Genomic DNA, 16,475 nt, shown 5'->3' with positions numbered 1-16,475 from the left:
CTTTGTAGCATTTCTCCTATCAAGATGTAGAGGGGATAAATCCAACTCCAAAGAGAAGGCACAGATAATGAGCAATCGGATGGAAAAGGAAGCTGTTTTGTGGATCCTGAACATTTTATTGCCTCCTCGTTTAAAACAGATTTAAATCTACTTAAAGCAAGAGGGAACTATTACAGCTCAAAGCAGTGGGACAACACGTACAAAATCAATACACAGATCCACCCTGTGCTCCTCAGGGCAAGGAATTCAGGTGTTGTCCACACACAGCACTGCAATAAACTTACCCCTGCCCAGGTTTCAGGGCAGCAGAGCCCAGGAGAGGGGAGGAGGCAGAGTGTGACACACCAGCACTCGGCTTCCGCAACTTCAATCCAGGGCAAGGCATTAATCTGCAGAGCCTTATTAAAAAATGCTAATGAGGACACTGGTACCGTGCCCACCTCCTGGAGCCTGGAAAACAGCTGAAGGAATATCATTATTTTTATCTCCATTTTACAGGTGGTGGCTGCCAGAGAAAGGCTCAGTGACTTGCTCGAGGTGTCCAGCCCGCAGAGCCAGGAGCAGCCAGTGGACTTCCCAGTCCCAGCCCAGGGCATGTCAGATTCCACAACACATCCAGATTGGCTTTACTAAGCTGCACTGTTCTGCCAATACCTCTTACTCTTAAGTTTTTTCACTTCTTGCAAAAAACAAACAGCCTCAAAGCAAATAATAAGGAAAAAGCAATCATAGGCAGAGTGCTCCCACGCCCCGGAGACGTAGGGAATACTCACGACTGGGGGCTACCAACACAGCAGGCAGTTCATAAATGTGAACTATCAGAGATGCTCTCTGTTTAAAACAAACCATTTTCCCCCCTCCATCTGTGTTTTGCCTGTACAGTATCATATTATCAGCTTTATTAAATCTTAGCCAAGAAGAATTCAAATTTTTTATGTATTTTGTCACCCCTCTGTTAATGGCTCACAGGGATAGATATTATTCTAGACGATAATTAAGGGTTTTTTAAAACAAACCAGCATGTCCACATAAAGGGAAGTTACAAGACATTAAGAACCAGCAGCTGTTGGAAAAGGTGGTGAAGAAAGTAAATTAAACTTTAGCCCATTAAACTGGGAAGGTAACAGAGAGCTTCAGCACATCAAAGCCATGATAATACCACAATTCCTCTGGTCCTCACTGTCTACATGGGGAATCACAGTGCATAACTCGAGCCAGAAAGGGTGTTTGTCCACAAAACTGTGTTCCCAAATAACCAGGCAGGCAGGAAAGCACCTTGTGTTTTCTGCCATCCTTTCTCAGAGCCTGTTACAGCTGCTGATTGACAGTTGCCAGAATCCGCTGCTGCACATAAACACTAATTGCTAAAACACACGCAGATTAATTGTAACCACAACAAGACATTAAATGTTCCTCAAAAGCCAAGATTAGAGACAGACAGTGAAATAGATGCTTCAGAGCTTCCAGTATTTATAGCTGATGTAATATAATCAAATACACATTAAGGCAAAATAAATACCCACTTAGTCACACAAGTACTAAAATACTCCCGGCACACCAAAACCCAAAAAAATGCACCAAGTTCCTCTCCACGGCGCCTCCAAAACCACTTCTCTTTTCTCTAGAATGCAGCTCCTTTTAAAAAGATTTAGCCAAAGAATTACATGAATCGAAAGCATCCGTCACTTCCCAGTAATCTAAACTGTTTACTACAGCTCCAGCCCCACGTAAACCAGGCTTTAGTCAATGAGCTCCTATTCTGCAATTATTCACTGCCACGGGTCCCGCGGCCGCCCGAGAGCTCCATCCAAGCCCTCCACATCTCATTTTTCACAGCGCTGGGACAGCCCCTGTGACTGCAGAGATCCGGGTTCCGCGCGCTGGAAATCCCGAGCTAAACACGGGATTAATCCTGCTCGGAAAACTGAGCTCATTAGTCTCTTTAGCGAATCATTATTTCGCAGTTATTCTATTACACCAGCCTGCTTTCCAAACACAGAAGCTTTAGAAAAGCTTTCTTAGTTGGTGACTGGAAAGCATATTTTATTATTATTGGGGTTTGGTTTTGCATAAAACACAGGGTCTACTTTTTGACAATTCTGGCAACAGTATTCCCACGCAGCCCTGAAACTCTGAAAGCGATGTTTAACTGGTAAAGTCCTTACTCATGAAAGCCTCATGTAACAGGGATACAGGGGGCCTGACTGTGAGCACCTTCTCACAGAGGTCACACATCCCAGCTGATCTCAAAACACGCTTCTCAACCACGCTGACCAGGCAGGCTTTAACAGATCCATAACAAAACTCGTGCCAGGACAGCGGGAGCAGTACAATATTCCCAACACACCCAAGGAGGCTCCTGCAAAAGCCCTGAAAGTCCCATAAACCGAGCTCCTGTCACACAAACCCAGCTATGGGAACACCAAGCTGCGCTAGTCAAAAAAAATCAAGCACTACAGACACCTGGTAGCCCCTTGGAGAGGGCTGTGGCACATATAAAAGTGATGGAAGCTACTAAAAGTACCCACATTATATGATAATGTGATAATTTATTTTCCAAGATCTAGGTGGAAACTGACAGTAAAAAGGCATTAAACCTAGTCCAACAACTGAGCAAGGCACACATGCCACTCCAGAAACAGCAAGGAAAAGTTTCTCTATTTTAAAGACTCCATTTGACTACCCTAATTAATTACTTTAATACAGAAAACGATTTTTTCCTTGTATTTCTTTTCGCTGCTTCTGTCGTTTTTCCTCATTACAGCTTAAACTCATCTGTTACCAAACTACCTGCTCAGTGTCTGCTTCTCTCACACCATTTATTTCTTGTTTGTACTGTGTTTTAACCTTCTCAGTAAACCCCCAGTGGGGTTTCCCAGACTCCCAACGCTATTATTCTCTTTCATCATTCTTTTTTTTCTAATAATTTTTCCTCTTTTCATCTCTCATGCAGACAGCTGAACATCTAGAAATCTGTAGCTGGAGGACTAAACCCATGAGAACAGAGAAAGGTGTGAAGGAAAACCACACAAGGTTACATCTGCTGCTGGAAAAATTCAAAGCAGAAACAAGCTTTTTCCCTAAGAACTAAAGGCAACGTTTTGCCAGGTCCATCTTCTGCAATACTGCTTGTTTCATCAGAGTCTCGAGGTAAGAGGAGATCCAAGGAGTCTGTCATCTCTTCAAAGCCCAGTTCTGTTTGGCAGGAACACAAAGCAGTGACGTTCATCCCTTGGTTTTCCGAGTCTCCGGGATGCCGAGGCCGTGCGATGGAGGTGACGCCAGCCATGAACAGGGCAGTCCTTCAAAGGAGGGCAGCTGTCCCCCACTCATCATTTACAGAGCTTTAACCCGGTTTCTGTGTTTCTCCACCACCCTGGCAAACTTCAGGAATCTCTGAGGAGCCCTTCCAATCCCTCAACGCTCCTGGAATTCAGCGCTGTTCGACACTCCCCAGCACACCTTTCTGAACCAGAGGTTATCCCTGCTCAGCACCTGGAGTAAACCCTCTCCAAGTCTCACAGCCTCCAAAGACAATGGCAATTCAAGCCACCTCCTGCCACAAAACACCCCTTACCCTTTCCCACAGCTCACCCAACCTGCAGGATCCATTTTGGCAGAATTTTTAAGCCTTTAGGTGCCAGAGTCCTGCTGGTCTCACCCGCATCCTTTCAACCCAGTACCAGTATCACCATCAGCTAAACCCAGCCAAAGCCTCTGGCTGCCTGTGTTTTGTGGACACTTGCCAAATCCAGGGGTGACAGCAAGATCCCACAACTATCTGGAGCTAATTAAAGAAACATTGGATAATCTTATATCCTACTCTTGCTTATAAAGCACATTGACAGTCACAAACAGTGGAACTCCCAGCCAAGTCCACCAAATACTTTCCCTCCCCCAGGCAAACATGAAACAAGTCATATTGCTTGTTTTCTTTTCACCACCTCTAAGAACAAAGCACATACAACCCCACAGCTGACCCTAAAGGTGGTGAGAATGTTCTCTCTTTACAACAGTTAGGGTGGAAAGGTGAACTGAAGGGAAGACGCTTCTGGGTACAGGAGTCCTGCTGTCAGCCACAGCAAAGCAAGCACCAGGGAAAGTACAGTCTGGAAGCACCAGCAATTGGAATTACATCTGGAGTGGTGTCACCATCAGACAGCAAGAGAAAATTCACTCTGACCTGGGACAGCTTCACTGCTCTGTTACCTGGAGTCATCTAAGAATTGCAGAATAAATCAGGTTGAAAGTGACTTCAGGGCTACTTTTGGAGCTAGATACTGATGCTCAGCCGCTTGTACAGCCCAGTCAAGAATATCTGCAGGGGAGAGAGAGCACAGCTGCTCCACAGCTCCACCATTTGACCACTCTGTCAGGAATTTCCTCCTTTCATCCCATGAGAATCTCCCTTCCTGTAACTTGTGTCCATTACTTCTCATCCTTTCTCCATCCAGATTCTCAGATGAGTCTGGCTCTGGGCAATCCATCTACCTCCCTCCTCTTCTCCAGGGTTAAATCAAACCATTTCAGCCTCTCCTCATACACATCATCTTGATGGCTGGGACTGTCAAAGTCCTTCTTGGCCTGGAGATCCCCAAACTGGATCCTGTCCTCCAGATGCTCTTCCTAAGGCAGGCAGCCAGCTTTCACTGCTGCAAGGGCACACAGGCCCCTCTTCAGCTCCTTACTCACCAAAAGATTTTCTGCAAAGCTGCTTTCTCTCCCCTTGGCTGCCAACCCAAACTGCTGCACAGGGTTTTTCTGTCCCACACGCAGGACTTCTCACTTGCCTTGGTGGAATTCATGCTGTGCCTGGCACCACTGGCTTCCAGCAACTCATCCCTCCCAGCCTGGTGCCATCCAATGACTTGCCGAGGGTTCACAACATCCCACCACTTAGTGAACAAAGTCAACAGCATCAGCCCTGGAAGCAGCCTGTCATGGATGCAGGCATCCCACTTTCTGGGGCAGATGTTTAGGATCTCCTGTACACAGCTGGATAATTTTTAGTGCGATGGCAAATGTAATTTTTTTCTGTTTACAACACGACAAGTGGAAAGGGCGACAGGAAGAGGTTCCAACGTCAGCAACTTCTCCCACCCCAAATTCCTGCGTCCTCCCCTGCTACTCCTTCAGTGGTACCAAGACCACAAGTGTAGCTGTGAAGTAAACTCGAGACAGGAACTAATATGTTAAAAATAAATTGATTTATTAAAAAAAGCTATTTTTAAACCCAGATCAGTTCCCCAATCTGGTTCTCTACATGGGTGCACAGACATTTTCACCGGAACAACTGCAGGAGGGCGTGGGGGTGCAATTAAGCACCAAAGGAAAGTGGGAGCCACTTAAACTCAGCTTTTGTTTCAAGGACGCAGTCAAATTGTGACCCGAGCCGAACTCTTTTGGAAAAAACGCAGGTGAAATCAAAAACTTAATTTTCTGAGGTTCTTCTGCCTATTTGTGTCAAGCATCTGCCCGACAGCAGATTTCATCTAGAATTCCAGGGATGATGTTTCTTGCATAAGTTTAGAAAGATTCTGCTCGATCTCCTTCTGTACAAAAGACAATTAATTTTTAAAGTCTCAGGAAAAAAAGAAAAGAAAAAGAGCTTTCATTTCATAGTGATTTTTTTCTTGTGACTGAAAAAAAAAAGGAGCACACAGAAAAATGACGATCTTTTACCAGCTGCTAAAAATATCCTTGAAGCTTGTGTTTCAGATACCTCGTCCTTTCTAACAGAAGTCCCTCAAAAGTGTTTCACAACTTACTGTTTGTTAAACAAACCCCAGTGTTCTCACTCATTGCAATATTTACACGGGAAAGTGATGCCATGAGTTATATTGGGTTTGATTTGCACTGTTTTACAAACAAAACAGTAGACATGTGGATATAATAAATGTGCACAGCATTCAAAATAAGTTCCAATTTCCTAGTGCAGGAGACTATCAAGCCAATATAGACATTTAACCACAACATATACGATTGTTAAAAACTGCCTTTATGTTAAAGACTGCAAGATATCTTAAGTGAATCCTTATGGAACCAAAAACACTGTCTCCTTCAGGCTCTTCTTCCAGATTTGAGTCCTACTACAGCTTCTCCATCATGACTCAAAGCAGGGTGATCTGGGACTGTCAGGATCTGGGTTCTGAAAAACCCCATCCTGTATGAAACTCTCAGTTTCCAATGCTGTTCCTGTTTCTGGAAGGCTCAGGAGGAGCACAGAGGCTTCAATACAATTTTCAAGCCTACAGCCACAGGATGTTCACTATCTGTGTTTTGCCAACAGAAATATTCTCCTCAACACCTCGACAATAACGTTGCTAAAATAAATCAGGCTTGTTCTACACAAATACCACCTGGTTCTATGTTGCTACTTCTGCAGTGTATTCCAAAAGCACAAATGTATCTCCATCTTTGTCTTCCTCAAAACAGTAACCAGTATACAAATAACAGGAAAATTCCCTCCAGAACTCTGGAAAAAAATAATCAATTTTCAACTCTTTCCCATAATATTTGTTTTTCTACCATTGAAACAAAGTTCTGCAGATACTTTTCCATGGTCTGTGTTAGCAAAAGGATCTCCTGCCCCAATCCTGCTGCTTTTTGCTGCTCCCCCACTGCCTGTTAATGACCTCAACTCAACTGTTTGTGAGGCTACAGAGAAAACCTGCTCGGCTACTTATCTTCCTAAACCAAGATAAAACAGAACTCCTAAATCCAAATAAAAGAGAGAAATTGTTAAACTGGATGATTTTATTCTTTCTGAAACTATTCTAAAATGGAATAAAGTGTCTTTGAAGGAGCAGGAATGACTGGGCAGTGCAGAAATACCTTAAGCCACTTTTGTTTCCCTAAAATACGCAGAGAATTGTACAGTAACTTGAGACTATCACTTTAAAAATACTAAGGTGGACTGCAAGCTTAACATCTTTTTCCAAGTCTCATAACTCAAGCAGTTAAAGGACTGACACTGTTCCCTGTGCTCCTCAGGACAGAGGGAACCTCTTGCTGCTCATCAGCACAGGAACAGACACAAACGTGAAGGGACAGAAATGAAACATTCAAGTACCACATTAAATATGAACACTCATGATATGACAATGCTGAGTTATAAATTCTAAAAACCCTCAGAACAAATATTTACCTTTTGAAACAGTGCCTGTAAGAATTTTTTTTTTTTTTTTAAAAAAGAAATATAAAATAAATCAATCTGAGACCAGTACAGCAAAGTTTGGGTTTGATTCCTATCACTGCATCTAAAGAATTAACTCCTACCATGTTTTAATGCAAAACCACTGCAAACAGGGAAGTTAAAGTCCTGAACAGTGCTGATTGCAAAGGAGGAGTAGGATTTATGTTAAAATACTGAAAGCTTCTTGATTTCTCACTTGTAATTTCAGTGAAGAAACAAAAAAAAAAAAAAGGAGGGGGAAACGGTTTTTGAAAAGTTGAGATCTCTTAAGATGAGCCCAGTGTAACCTTGGCACAAGGAACAAATAAAACAATGAGAAGGGCACTCAAGAGAGGGAAAATGCCTCTGATCTCTGGAGTTAAAGCAGATTAGCAGAATCAGGGCTGCTACCACGGGGAGGAGGAAGAGGAGGAGGAGGGTTTGGGAGCCTGGGGAAAAAGGAATGTAGGGTGGGGAAAGGAAACAGACACTGAGCTTTGAGCTAAAGCTGGTTTAGGGTGGAACCATTTTAAAGCCAGGGTGTAGCCAGGGAGTGAGTGTCTGGGTTTAAAGGGATGATTTTAGTTTCCAAACTTGAAAATAACCTGACCTAACCCTTCAATAACAGAAACTCCAAAGTCACTCCCACACAGATTGTATCCTAATAATTTCGTTAGCTTGTAACTGTGGCGATACAGAGAACCTGAATTATTCACTGAGCACCCTCTGCATAATTCACCATATGGTCACAGAGGTCAGTGGGGCTCGGGGTGGGGTTTTTTTGCTTGGTTTTGCATTTTGATGCAGCTCACAGCCACCTCCACACAGTGCACTGGTGCTTCGTGCACACCAAGAGTTCCAAGGAGGGTCCAGAAACCTGGGCAGCTCCATAAGCCCAAGGAATGCAGGCTAAGCCGATTTGGGGCTAAGAAAGAATTCAGGGGGTGGCATTAAAGCACAAAGCTGTAACCCCTCCAGGTCTGGCTGAGAAAGCAAGGCTGGCATCGCTGACCACCACTGCTTATGGCATTGAAGTATCTCCCCAAGAAAAACATCATTAAAACCCTCTTGTAGCAAAGGAAATTTTAATACCTTGCACCATAAATGCAACTTCATGAAAAGAAGGGGGGAAAATGCAGTAATGAACTTAATTTTCCAAGTGGCAGGCAATTTGAACTTTACTATTACCTACCCTCAAAAATACTCCCAACACCTTTCCAATAAGCTGAATGCTTTGATCCAAAACGCCTATCCTCCTTAAAAAGTGATCTTTCCAAAATGAGGCATGAAAGAATCACAGAATACACTGAGTTATGATCTAAGTAACAAACTAACAGTGGGAAACCATTAAAATTTCGAGCCTGTATCAGTTTAGGACATCAGATATTTATCTGACAACTGAAATTTTAACCATTCCAGTTTTCGGTCACGGCTGTGACAAACACTCCAACCCGAACTTTTCATACTGCAACCAGGACTCAGACCATGGTAGGTGGATTGGACACTGCATCTCTTCAAAGCAAAGTCCATTTAAAGGGAGAACAACTGACTGTATTCTGTCCCAGGGAGTTTTCTGGCTCCCACACCGCATGGATCATTTCAACACCACATGCTTCCAAGAGTTTCCTTAACACCTCCTTCAATACATTTGTTTCTGTCTCATAAAACAGAACAAAAATCTTTAAGAGTTCCTTGAAAACCTGGATCTTGAGTACAAACACCACACTCATTTCCCCCCCCTCCTTTTCTCATTTTGCAGAATCTGTATTCTTCTACTTGGACTGATAGGTTTGCCAAATATCACAACAGAAACAATGGAATTTTCAATGGAATTATTAATAATAATTTGAAAATTATTGAAAGATCTGCATTGACAGAGGGACAGAGTTACAGGAAGCCTTGGTACCTTGATGAGAAAAAGACTTTTTTTTCAAGAATAAAATCATTCACCTGCCTGCACTCAGACAGGTCCAGAGACCTCACCTGCACAAAACAGTTGGGAGTTCATCTAGAATGGGCTTTCTTGCCTTCCTCTGAAGCCTTCTGCAATGTAAGCTCACTATATGATCCAACTGTTAAGCATCTGTGCTCACCAACAGCTCCTGTAATCATAATTTGCTCTCTAGAAACCAAGACAGGAAAAGGGCTGGGGAAAGGCTGACGACAGCAGCTGCCTCCAGGCTTCCCGGGGAGCTGCCACCACAGCTCCCTGCAGCAGGCACTGCCATCACATGTGTGTCATTGGAAAATGAGGAACTCCAAGGTCTCCTCACCAGGAGGGAGGAAACTTGTGCATAATTAAAGATTTTGAGAGGGAAAATGTTAAAGGGACTGTGAACTCTGCAAAGTCAGGAGGACACAACGCAGTCCTGCCCGTCCTTCTCACAGAGGTCACTGCTCTGGGCTTAATCAAGTCCTGAAGCTCCTCTTACAGAATACAGAAATTCCACTGCATGTAACCAAATGAAGGCAAAGAGTTCCCAAAGTGCAGAGTCTTTAAAAAGGACTTTTCTAGTTTTAAAATAATTAGCTTCATTTCACAGTCAACTGGCACACAGAAATCCACTTGCAGCTTTTGGGTGCAAACAATCAGAAGATGCGTGGGAGTATTTCCTCAGAAATAAAATTCCTGAATCATAATTACTATGCTTGAACTAACACATTAATAAAGCCATCAATAAATTCTTCAAAAGACACCCTCCAAGTGACAGTTTTCCATTACATGAAGAAGCAAATCCAGCAACATTTTGCTATGTGGCTTGGTGAGGAAAACATACATATGAATGTTTCATACAAGGAATGACAGGCTGACATCCTGAACAACCCAAACAGGATGAGAAAGAGAAAACCCTATGTGTTTGATGCTAAACAGACAATCCAAACTAATAAATTGAAATTAGCATGAAAAGATGGTCCTCATGAAGCTTTGTGCTTGACTGACACCACCCTGGGAAACTGTGAGCTGAGTCACAGTCTCAATCCAGCACCTCAACTTCGTTTGCAGTCTTTTGCAAATCCTATTTAATCATCCTTTCTTGGATGAAGAAGACTCTTCATGGCATATATGAACAATTTCTTGCTATTTCCATGATGTTTGATTACCATTAATACGATTACTCCAGACACTCCTTTTTATTTTCATCTGTAATGCTGTAAAATTCAAAGACTCTCAGCAGCACCCCACTCACCAGCATCTGGGAAAGAATCAACTGATTCACAAGGAATTTTTTTACCCTTTCAATTTAAAAAAAATCTTTGTCTTTTTCAGACCTCATTGATTAGTAATTAAATACAGTCTGCTTAAATATCTGAGACACTTTAGTACACCTGCCTGCATTGATAAGAACATTTCCCACTGAAAGAAGCACCACTGCTGAGTGTGAATGAGCTGTGAGCTGTTTGAAAAGCAGTTTCAATGACTGCAATGTGCTTCTTTGTAATACAACTGGAATGAAGTAATCCTGTGTAATACAGGAGCAGGAGCAGCATTTTCAGTCTGTGAAGTATACTGCCCCAAATAATCAAAGGGTGATGCAATGGTTACTTGCAAGATTCCCCTTCCAAAATGTTGCTGAAATGCAATGCTGTTTGCAACCAAGACCAAATGAGTACCTTGCTCAATTTTGGGAAGGCTCAACTTTGAAGCTGGATCCTCCTAAATCAACTTCTGCATTGCCAGAGGGTCTGTGTTAGTCCTCCAGCACAGAGGCATTCACAAACGGTACCCAAATTATCCCACAACGAGGGCTTTCAGCCTTAGCAACCAGCATCTTAAAATAACTGATTAGATCAGAAAAGTGAAGGAGCCTCAAGGAACAAAGAGTTCTAGGTAACTTTCTTTCCTCTTAGTTACTTATGAAAGAACATTCAACACCCATTTCCTCAGCAAATGAGTAGCTTTTCATCTTAGCTGTGAACAATGGGACACTTCTAAATAAATGAGGTGAAAAAGAGCCCTAGACTGTGAAGTGTGTTTTAAAGAATGAAACCTGACACGACTAAATCAAAGACAACTTCAAGCTGAAAGTTAAACACATCCCAATTATTTGTTAAAAGTGTCTGCACGGTGTCATTTGCACACAAGAAAATCAATTATTCTTCATGTTTAGGAGTCAAGTTTGCAACGCCCCTACACTACTGCTGAATTCTAACAGGAGAGGGAAGAGCCTGGGGCACCAAAACTCACACCAAGCTGAACCCCGTAGCTTGGCAACTTGGGAGATGGAGCAGCTTGCAGGAAAGTTGCTTCCACCTGCTGGATATGGGAAATAATCACGTGAGACCAGAACACTTTGCTGCTCGCAGGGCCCCAGACCGGGCTGGTTTGGGGGAGCAGGAGTGCTCTCACTTCACACTGAAAGAGCTGCAGTCTCACCTCAGTGACCAACTGATTTCACCCAAACCACACATCCACCACACAAGTGCACGAGAGGCTGCTGGCAAGGTGTCCAAGGTTAACTGAAACTGAACATTTGCATCTCGAATCCTTTGAAATTATACCAAAAAATCCCCCAGAGACAAGACAATTTGACCCAAGACACACGCAGGGCTCACAGAGAATCCCTGCTGTTAAGCCCACACGCACCCATCCCACAGTTTTAGGCCCCACAGTGCAGAGAAAGCTCCTTTTCCAGCAGGGCAGGAAGGAGAACTTCACTTCCACTCATCTCTCCAGATGGTCAATATGGGGAACCCACAAGAGCTCAGCCTCCACACATCCTCCTTGTTCCTCATGGACCCTTGGCACACACTGCTCTTGGAGCAGCAGCCCCTGTGCCTGTTTGTTTTGGACAGAGAGAAGTGTTGCCATTCATTTTTAACTTTTGTTTTACCAGCACTAGTGGAATATTGACATCTTCCCCCAACCACTATCACTCAGCTTCCCCCTTCCCACCACTGGAACCACCTCTTTTATTGGAAACCGCATTTAAGACAAGATTTGGAACAAATAATTGGATGTGCCTGCTGACGTGCTGCCTCAGCACTGTGCTGAGTCAAGCCCCTGAGCCATCTTCCTCTCATCTGCAAACAGCCACTGCAACTTAATTCCTTAACAATTAGGAATTAAATAATCTATGCTTCATTCAGCTTCCAGTAATACAGTATGTTCTATCTTGCACTGTTTTCAGTAAAGATGTCCAATCTGTAACCAGTTTTCCAGGAGGATCAGAGCTGCAGTTCTGTTTCTGCAGTCACTCCATGTCTGGTTCATTCCAGGTACTGTCCCAAGCCCACACCCCTCAGACAGTACAAGTGATTGAGTTGTTTTTATGGGATGCCATGAAAAATGAAAAACAGTTGCATGGGAACAGCACACCAGGCAATCCAGGCTGAGTCTTAAAACAAGCCTAAAATGCATGCATTATAAAAACAAGATTCATCATAAATCACTGTTATCCTAAATTATCTTGCATTTTTCTTCTAACTGACGTTGTTTAGATTTTATCATCAGCTAATTAGAATAATTACATGCAAGCTTGCTGCAGCAGATAACCATAAAACACAATAAATCTCAAGACATTTGCAGAGAGTTACCCGTTCAATGAAAACCACATTTAAACTCCAGAATATAAGCATCTTAAACCTCTTTTTTCAGCCCATAAAGACTCTTAAGACTTTCAGTACTCTTTATATTGCATTTTTAATCCAAATTTGGCAACATAAAAGTCTACAATCTCACACACCCTTCTTTCTCCTGGCTGACTTGGGTGCTGGTATGCAATGAAACATAGGCTACCTCACAGCATGGACTAAGTTCTTCAAGTCAACTTGAGAGAGTTTAATCCCACATTTCCTCAAAGTCCTTAGGAAAAACACCAGTAGCATTCCAGGATCTATTAATTGCAACTATCAATGAATCAAGTAGGATAATTATCATGAGACAGAAAAATAACTGCTGAAGATTCAAAGGAAGTCAAGAAAACATTTTTCTCACTGGCTACACACTTTAAAGCAGCCACTGATCTCAGACCACAAGTGGTCACACATCAAAATACATTTGAAGCCACAGCAGTGCCTCAGAAAAAGCACATTATTCTTAAGAGTTACCAAACACTGACCCTGCCATTACCAGCAATGAGCTATGGTGGTTTTCTCACCCGAGAGAAAGTGACACCTGAACATCAGGAAGTTCTGGAGATGGTATCAGGAGGACTAAATTACACCTGTGTGTGGTGTAATTACATCATCAACACACTGCGTGAAGGAAAATTCTTCAACCCTGACATCAGTTTGCACACCTGCTAAAATAAATTTCAACCTTTCCTCTCACTAATTCCAACAATCATAGAGGTGTTTTGGGGGTGATTTAGGCCGTTCAAGGCCAGAACAAAACCAAACTTCTGGTTTTACAGGAGAACCAGCCTGTGACACTGAGGCTCCTGACTGAACCGTGCAGCACTTGGTGCTTCTGAATTGCTGGCAACGCAAGTTTCTACTGCCAGGCTTGTAATTCAAAGACTGATAAGATCACACCATAAACAGATCTAATGAACTCAACACTTTTTAATTTCAGCCCCAAAAGCTGGAAGAATGACTTACTTGGGTCTCGACTGCTGTACGGCCATCCCGAGGCAGGTGAAAAAGGCAGCACTGGGGAGTTTGCCCTGCTGTCGTCCTCCACTTGCTGCGTAATGTGCCGCACAGTTTCTTTGTTTTTCCTGTTCTTCCTGCGCCCCGTGGGCTGCCAGCCATCCCCCACTCCTTGCTCCGAGAACCCAGTCTGTATTGCACTATCCTTGGCAGAATGAAGCTCACCCCCTCCATAATGTGACGGTGAAACCTGTTCCTCTTTGATACGTAAAGACCCATAGCCCATGTCACTGGCCCAGAGAGACTGGGACGAAATGTCCTCGTGGCTGTCTGTTTTTGGTTCTTGATCCTCTTTTCCATAACTACTCCCTCCTTCGTGGCAGCTGGCAATAGCTGAATCTCCTGAGGAGTTTGCCGGGCTGGTTCTCCGAGCCAACCACGGAGATATGCTCCTGCCAGCCACCACCGCCGAAATCAAAGCGTCCGTGCTGCTGCTGGAAGGGGCTCCCAGCTCATAATCAACGAGGTCCTCCGAGGCATCAGACTTTATGCTGATGTCCAGAGCAGCTTTGATGAAGTTGTGACAGGCCTGCACGATGTCTGTCATCTGCAGGTAGCTGGCAGCCGACATCACCTCGATGACGTTGCGGCTGGTGAGCGCCAGGTGCGCGGAATACATGAAGTCAATGATTGCCTTGAAGCCCTGTGCGGTGACAATGTCCAGGTGGGTGACTGTGGCCTGGTCAGAGGTTTTCTGCACCTGGCAGTAGAGAGTCTTGAAGTAGCGGCTGCTGCCCAGGAGGACGTTTTTGTGAGCCTTGAAGATCTTGCCCTCCACGATGATGCAGACGTCGCAGAGGATGCCGTGCTGCCGCTGCTCGTTCAGCTCCCGCAGCAGGTGACGGTAGTGGGAAGCAATCTCCATATCTTCCTTTCGGTTATTCATCTGGAAATCTTTATGTTTCCTCTTCCACAAGTCCTGCACGGGGAAGGAAATGACAGTATTACAAAAATCCACGATGAGCTCACAGATGTGTTTTCCGAAGGCTGAGACAAACCCCGAGCGGTGCCAAATTAAGCAACAGGTTCATGGGGAAAGAATGTCACAAATACAGCTACTGCCTGCAACTGCACATCCACTGACATGATGCAGCTCACTCTGACCAGACTACAAGTAACTTATGTTAAGAAGAAAGGACCAACATAACAAAGCTGAGAAAAATTCACAGGGTCTTTGATCACCTTTCATAAAATTTGGCAGTATTATCCAAAAAAAAAAAAAAAAAAAAAGTATTAGTGTCAGCAGCAATGGATCTTGTAAGTTACGCTCCAAATTATCCTCTTACACACCAAAACAGAAAAAAAGGTCCTAAATGTGTATATATTGACAGTAATAAGCACTGTTAGGATTTTCAGACTGAATGTTACCAAGTTATTACCTCTGCAACTCCATACTTTGCTGCCACAGCTTTACAAATTCCTTGGCATTCAATTCTGCCATTTTCTCTATCTTACACCACTTTTTTGGAAATTATTATCTAGATTTATACACCGTGTCACAGTGGTTTAATGGTCCAACTAATTAAGAACACCGAGGTGAAAGATATCTTACCCCTTTCTCTCAAAAACTTACATTTGTTCCAATACAAAAAGTTTCAACTGTAGAATTGATATGAGGGTCCACATGTCAACACACAACTGTAAAATTGGACCCAGTTCCAAATGTTATTATGGGCAGGCACACACATCCAGAAGCCTGGATTTAGGCTACTGGTTGTTACTTATAAAACTGAAATCTCTGAGGTCTTAAGAGTCTTGAAGCAGACACGGTTCAATATAAACACTGGTATTAAGGAGGCTGATGAGAGCCTGGAGCACATTTCTAACATCCATCGAGTTCACACACAAATTCAGTCCCATCTGCTCGAATTGGCTCACAATTCTAGGACAGCCGTGATTAAGGAAGTATCCTGACAGATGTAAGTGTGTTTCCTGTACTGTGGAATACAGATCCATAAGCCCCCTGCCCCCTTCTCCTACCCTGTCCTATGATTATCATCACCAGGAGCAAAACAGCTGCAGTTTAGTCAACACTCTTGGCCAGAAAAGCACCTCCCAGCCCACAGAACAAACGTGAGATGGGACCTTCGAGAGAGTCACCTGATGACTCAAAAGTTCAAGTTATGCAAGACTGCTCCAAGCTTCCCCCAGTTCTGCAAGGATGGAGCTGCCTCTCTGCAGCCTTGGAAATGCTGATTTGCATGACCAGCTGGTCCCTGATCACTCAGAAGCATTTGCTTCCCGAGAGAGAGGAAGGACCATCTTCCTGCAACACAAACAGTCTGAACCGGTGTTCACCAAATACAAAACAGTGCAGCTTTTCTGCAGAATTAAGCACAGAATGCACAGAGAAACCAATTTTTATTTTTTTTTTATTTGAACTGGAAGAGGTCAATAACATTACAGCTGTACACTGAGCAACACCTATTTACCACAGAAATCTTCCTGGAGACCTCAAACCAAATCCTCACACAGACACCATCTCCATCTCAAATAATTGAAATAAATCAATGAAAAACAAACAAAGAATCAGAGTCAGGGAGCATGGGGGGGAAAAAAAACACAACGGATTTTTCAGGTGTTTGACCTGAAAAGGTAGTGATGGCACCAGCCAGCACAGCAGTTCTCTAACCCAGGCTCTGGAGGTGGCTGCCACAGCTTCCCAACATCTCCGTGTTGGAGAGAACCGCCTCGTAAGGCAGAATGACAG

The 16,475-nt window shown here is 43.6% G+C and overlaps 1 protein-coding gene across 7 annotated transcripts in view; it reads right to left on the bottom strand.

Annotated features, from left to right (window-relative positions):
- The window catches only part of ZBTB46 (zinc finger and BTB domain containing 46), a 53,069-nt gene that overhangs the window by 23,253 nt on the left and 13,341 nt on the right, over nt 1-16,475 (bottom strand). For all 7 annotated transcript variants that reach the window (XM_032704914.1, XM_032704915.1, XM_032704913.1 and 4 more), the window contains one exon: nt 13,715-14,684. In XM_032704914.1, coding sequence (XP_032560805.1) covers nt 13,715-14,684 — 970 coding nt within the window. The remainder of the gene's footprint in view (nt 1-13,714; nt 14,685-16,475) is intronic.

Source organism: Chiroxiphia lanceolata, chromosome 17 (assembly GCF_009829145.1).
Source record: "Chiroxiphia lanceolata isolate bChiLan1 chromosome 17, bChiLan1.pri, whole genome shotgun sequence".
NCBI lineage: Eukaryota > Metazoa > Chordata > Aves > Passeriformes > Pipridae > Chiroxiphia > Chiroxiphia lanceolata.
This window is presented reverse-complemented; position numbering and strand designations above follow the sequence as displayed.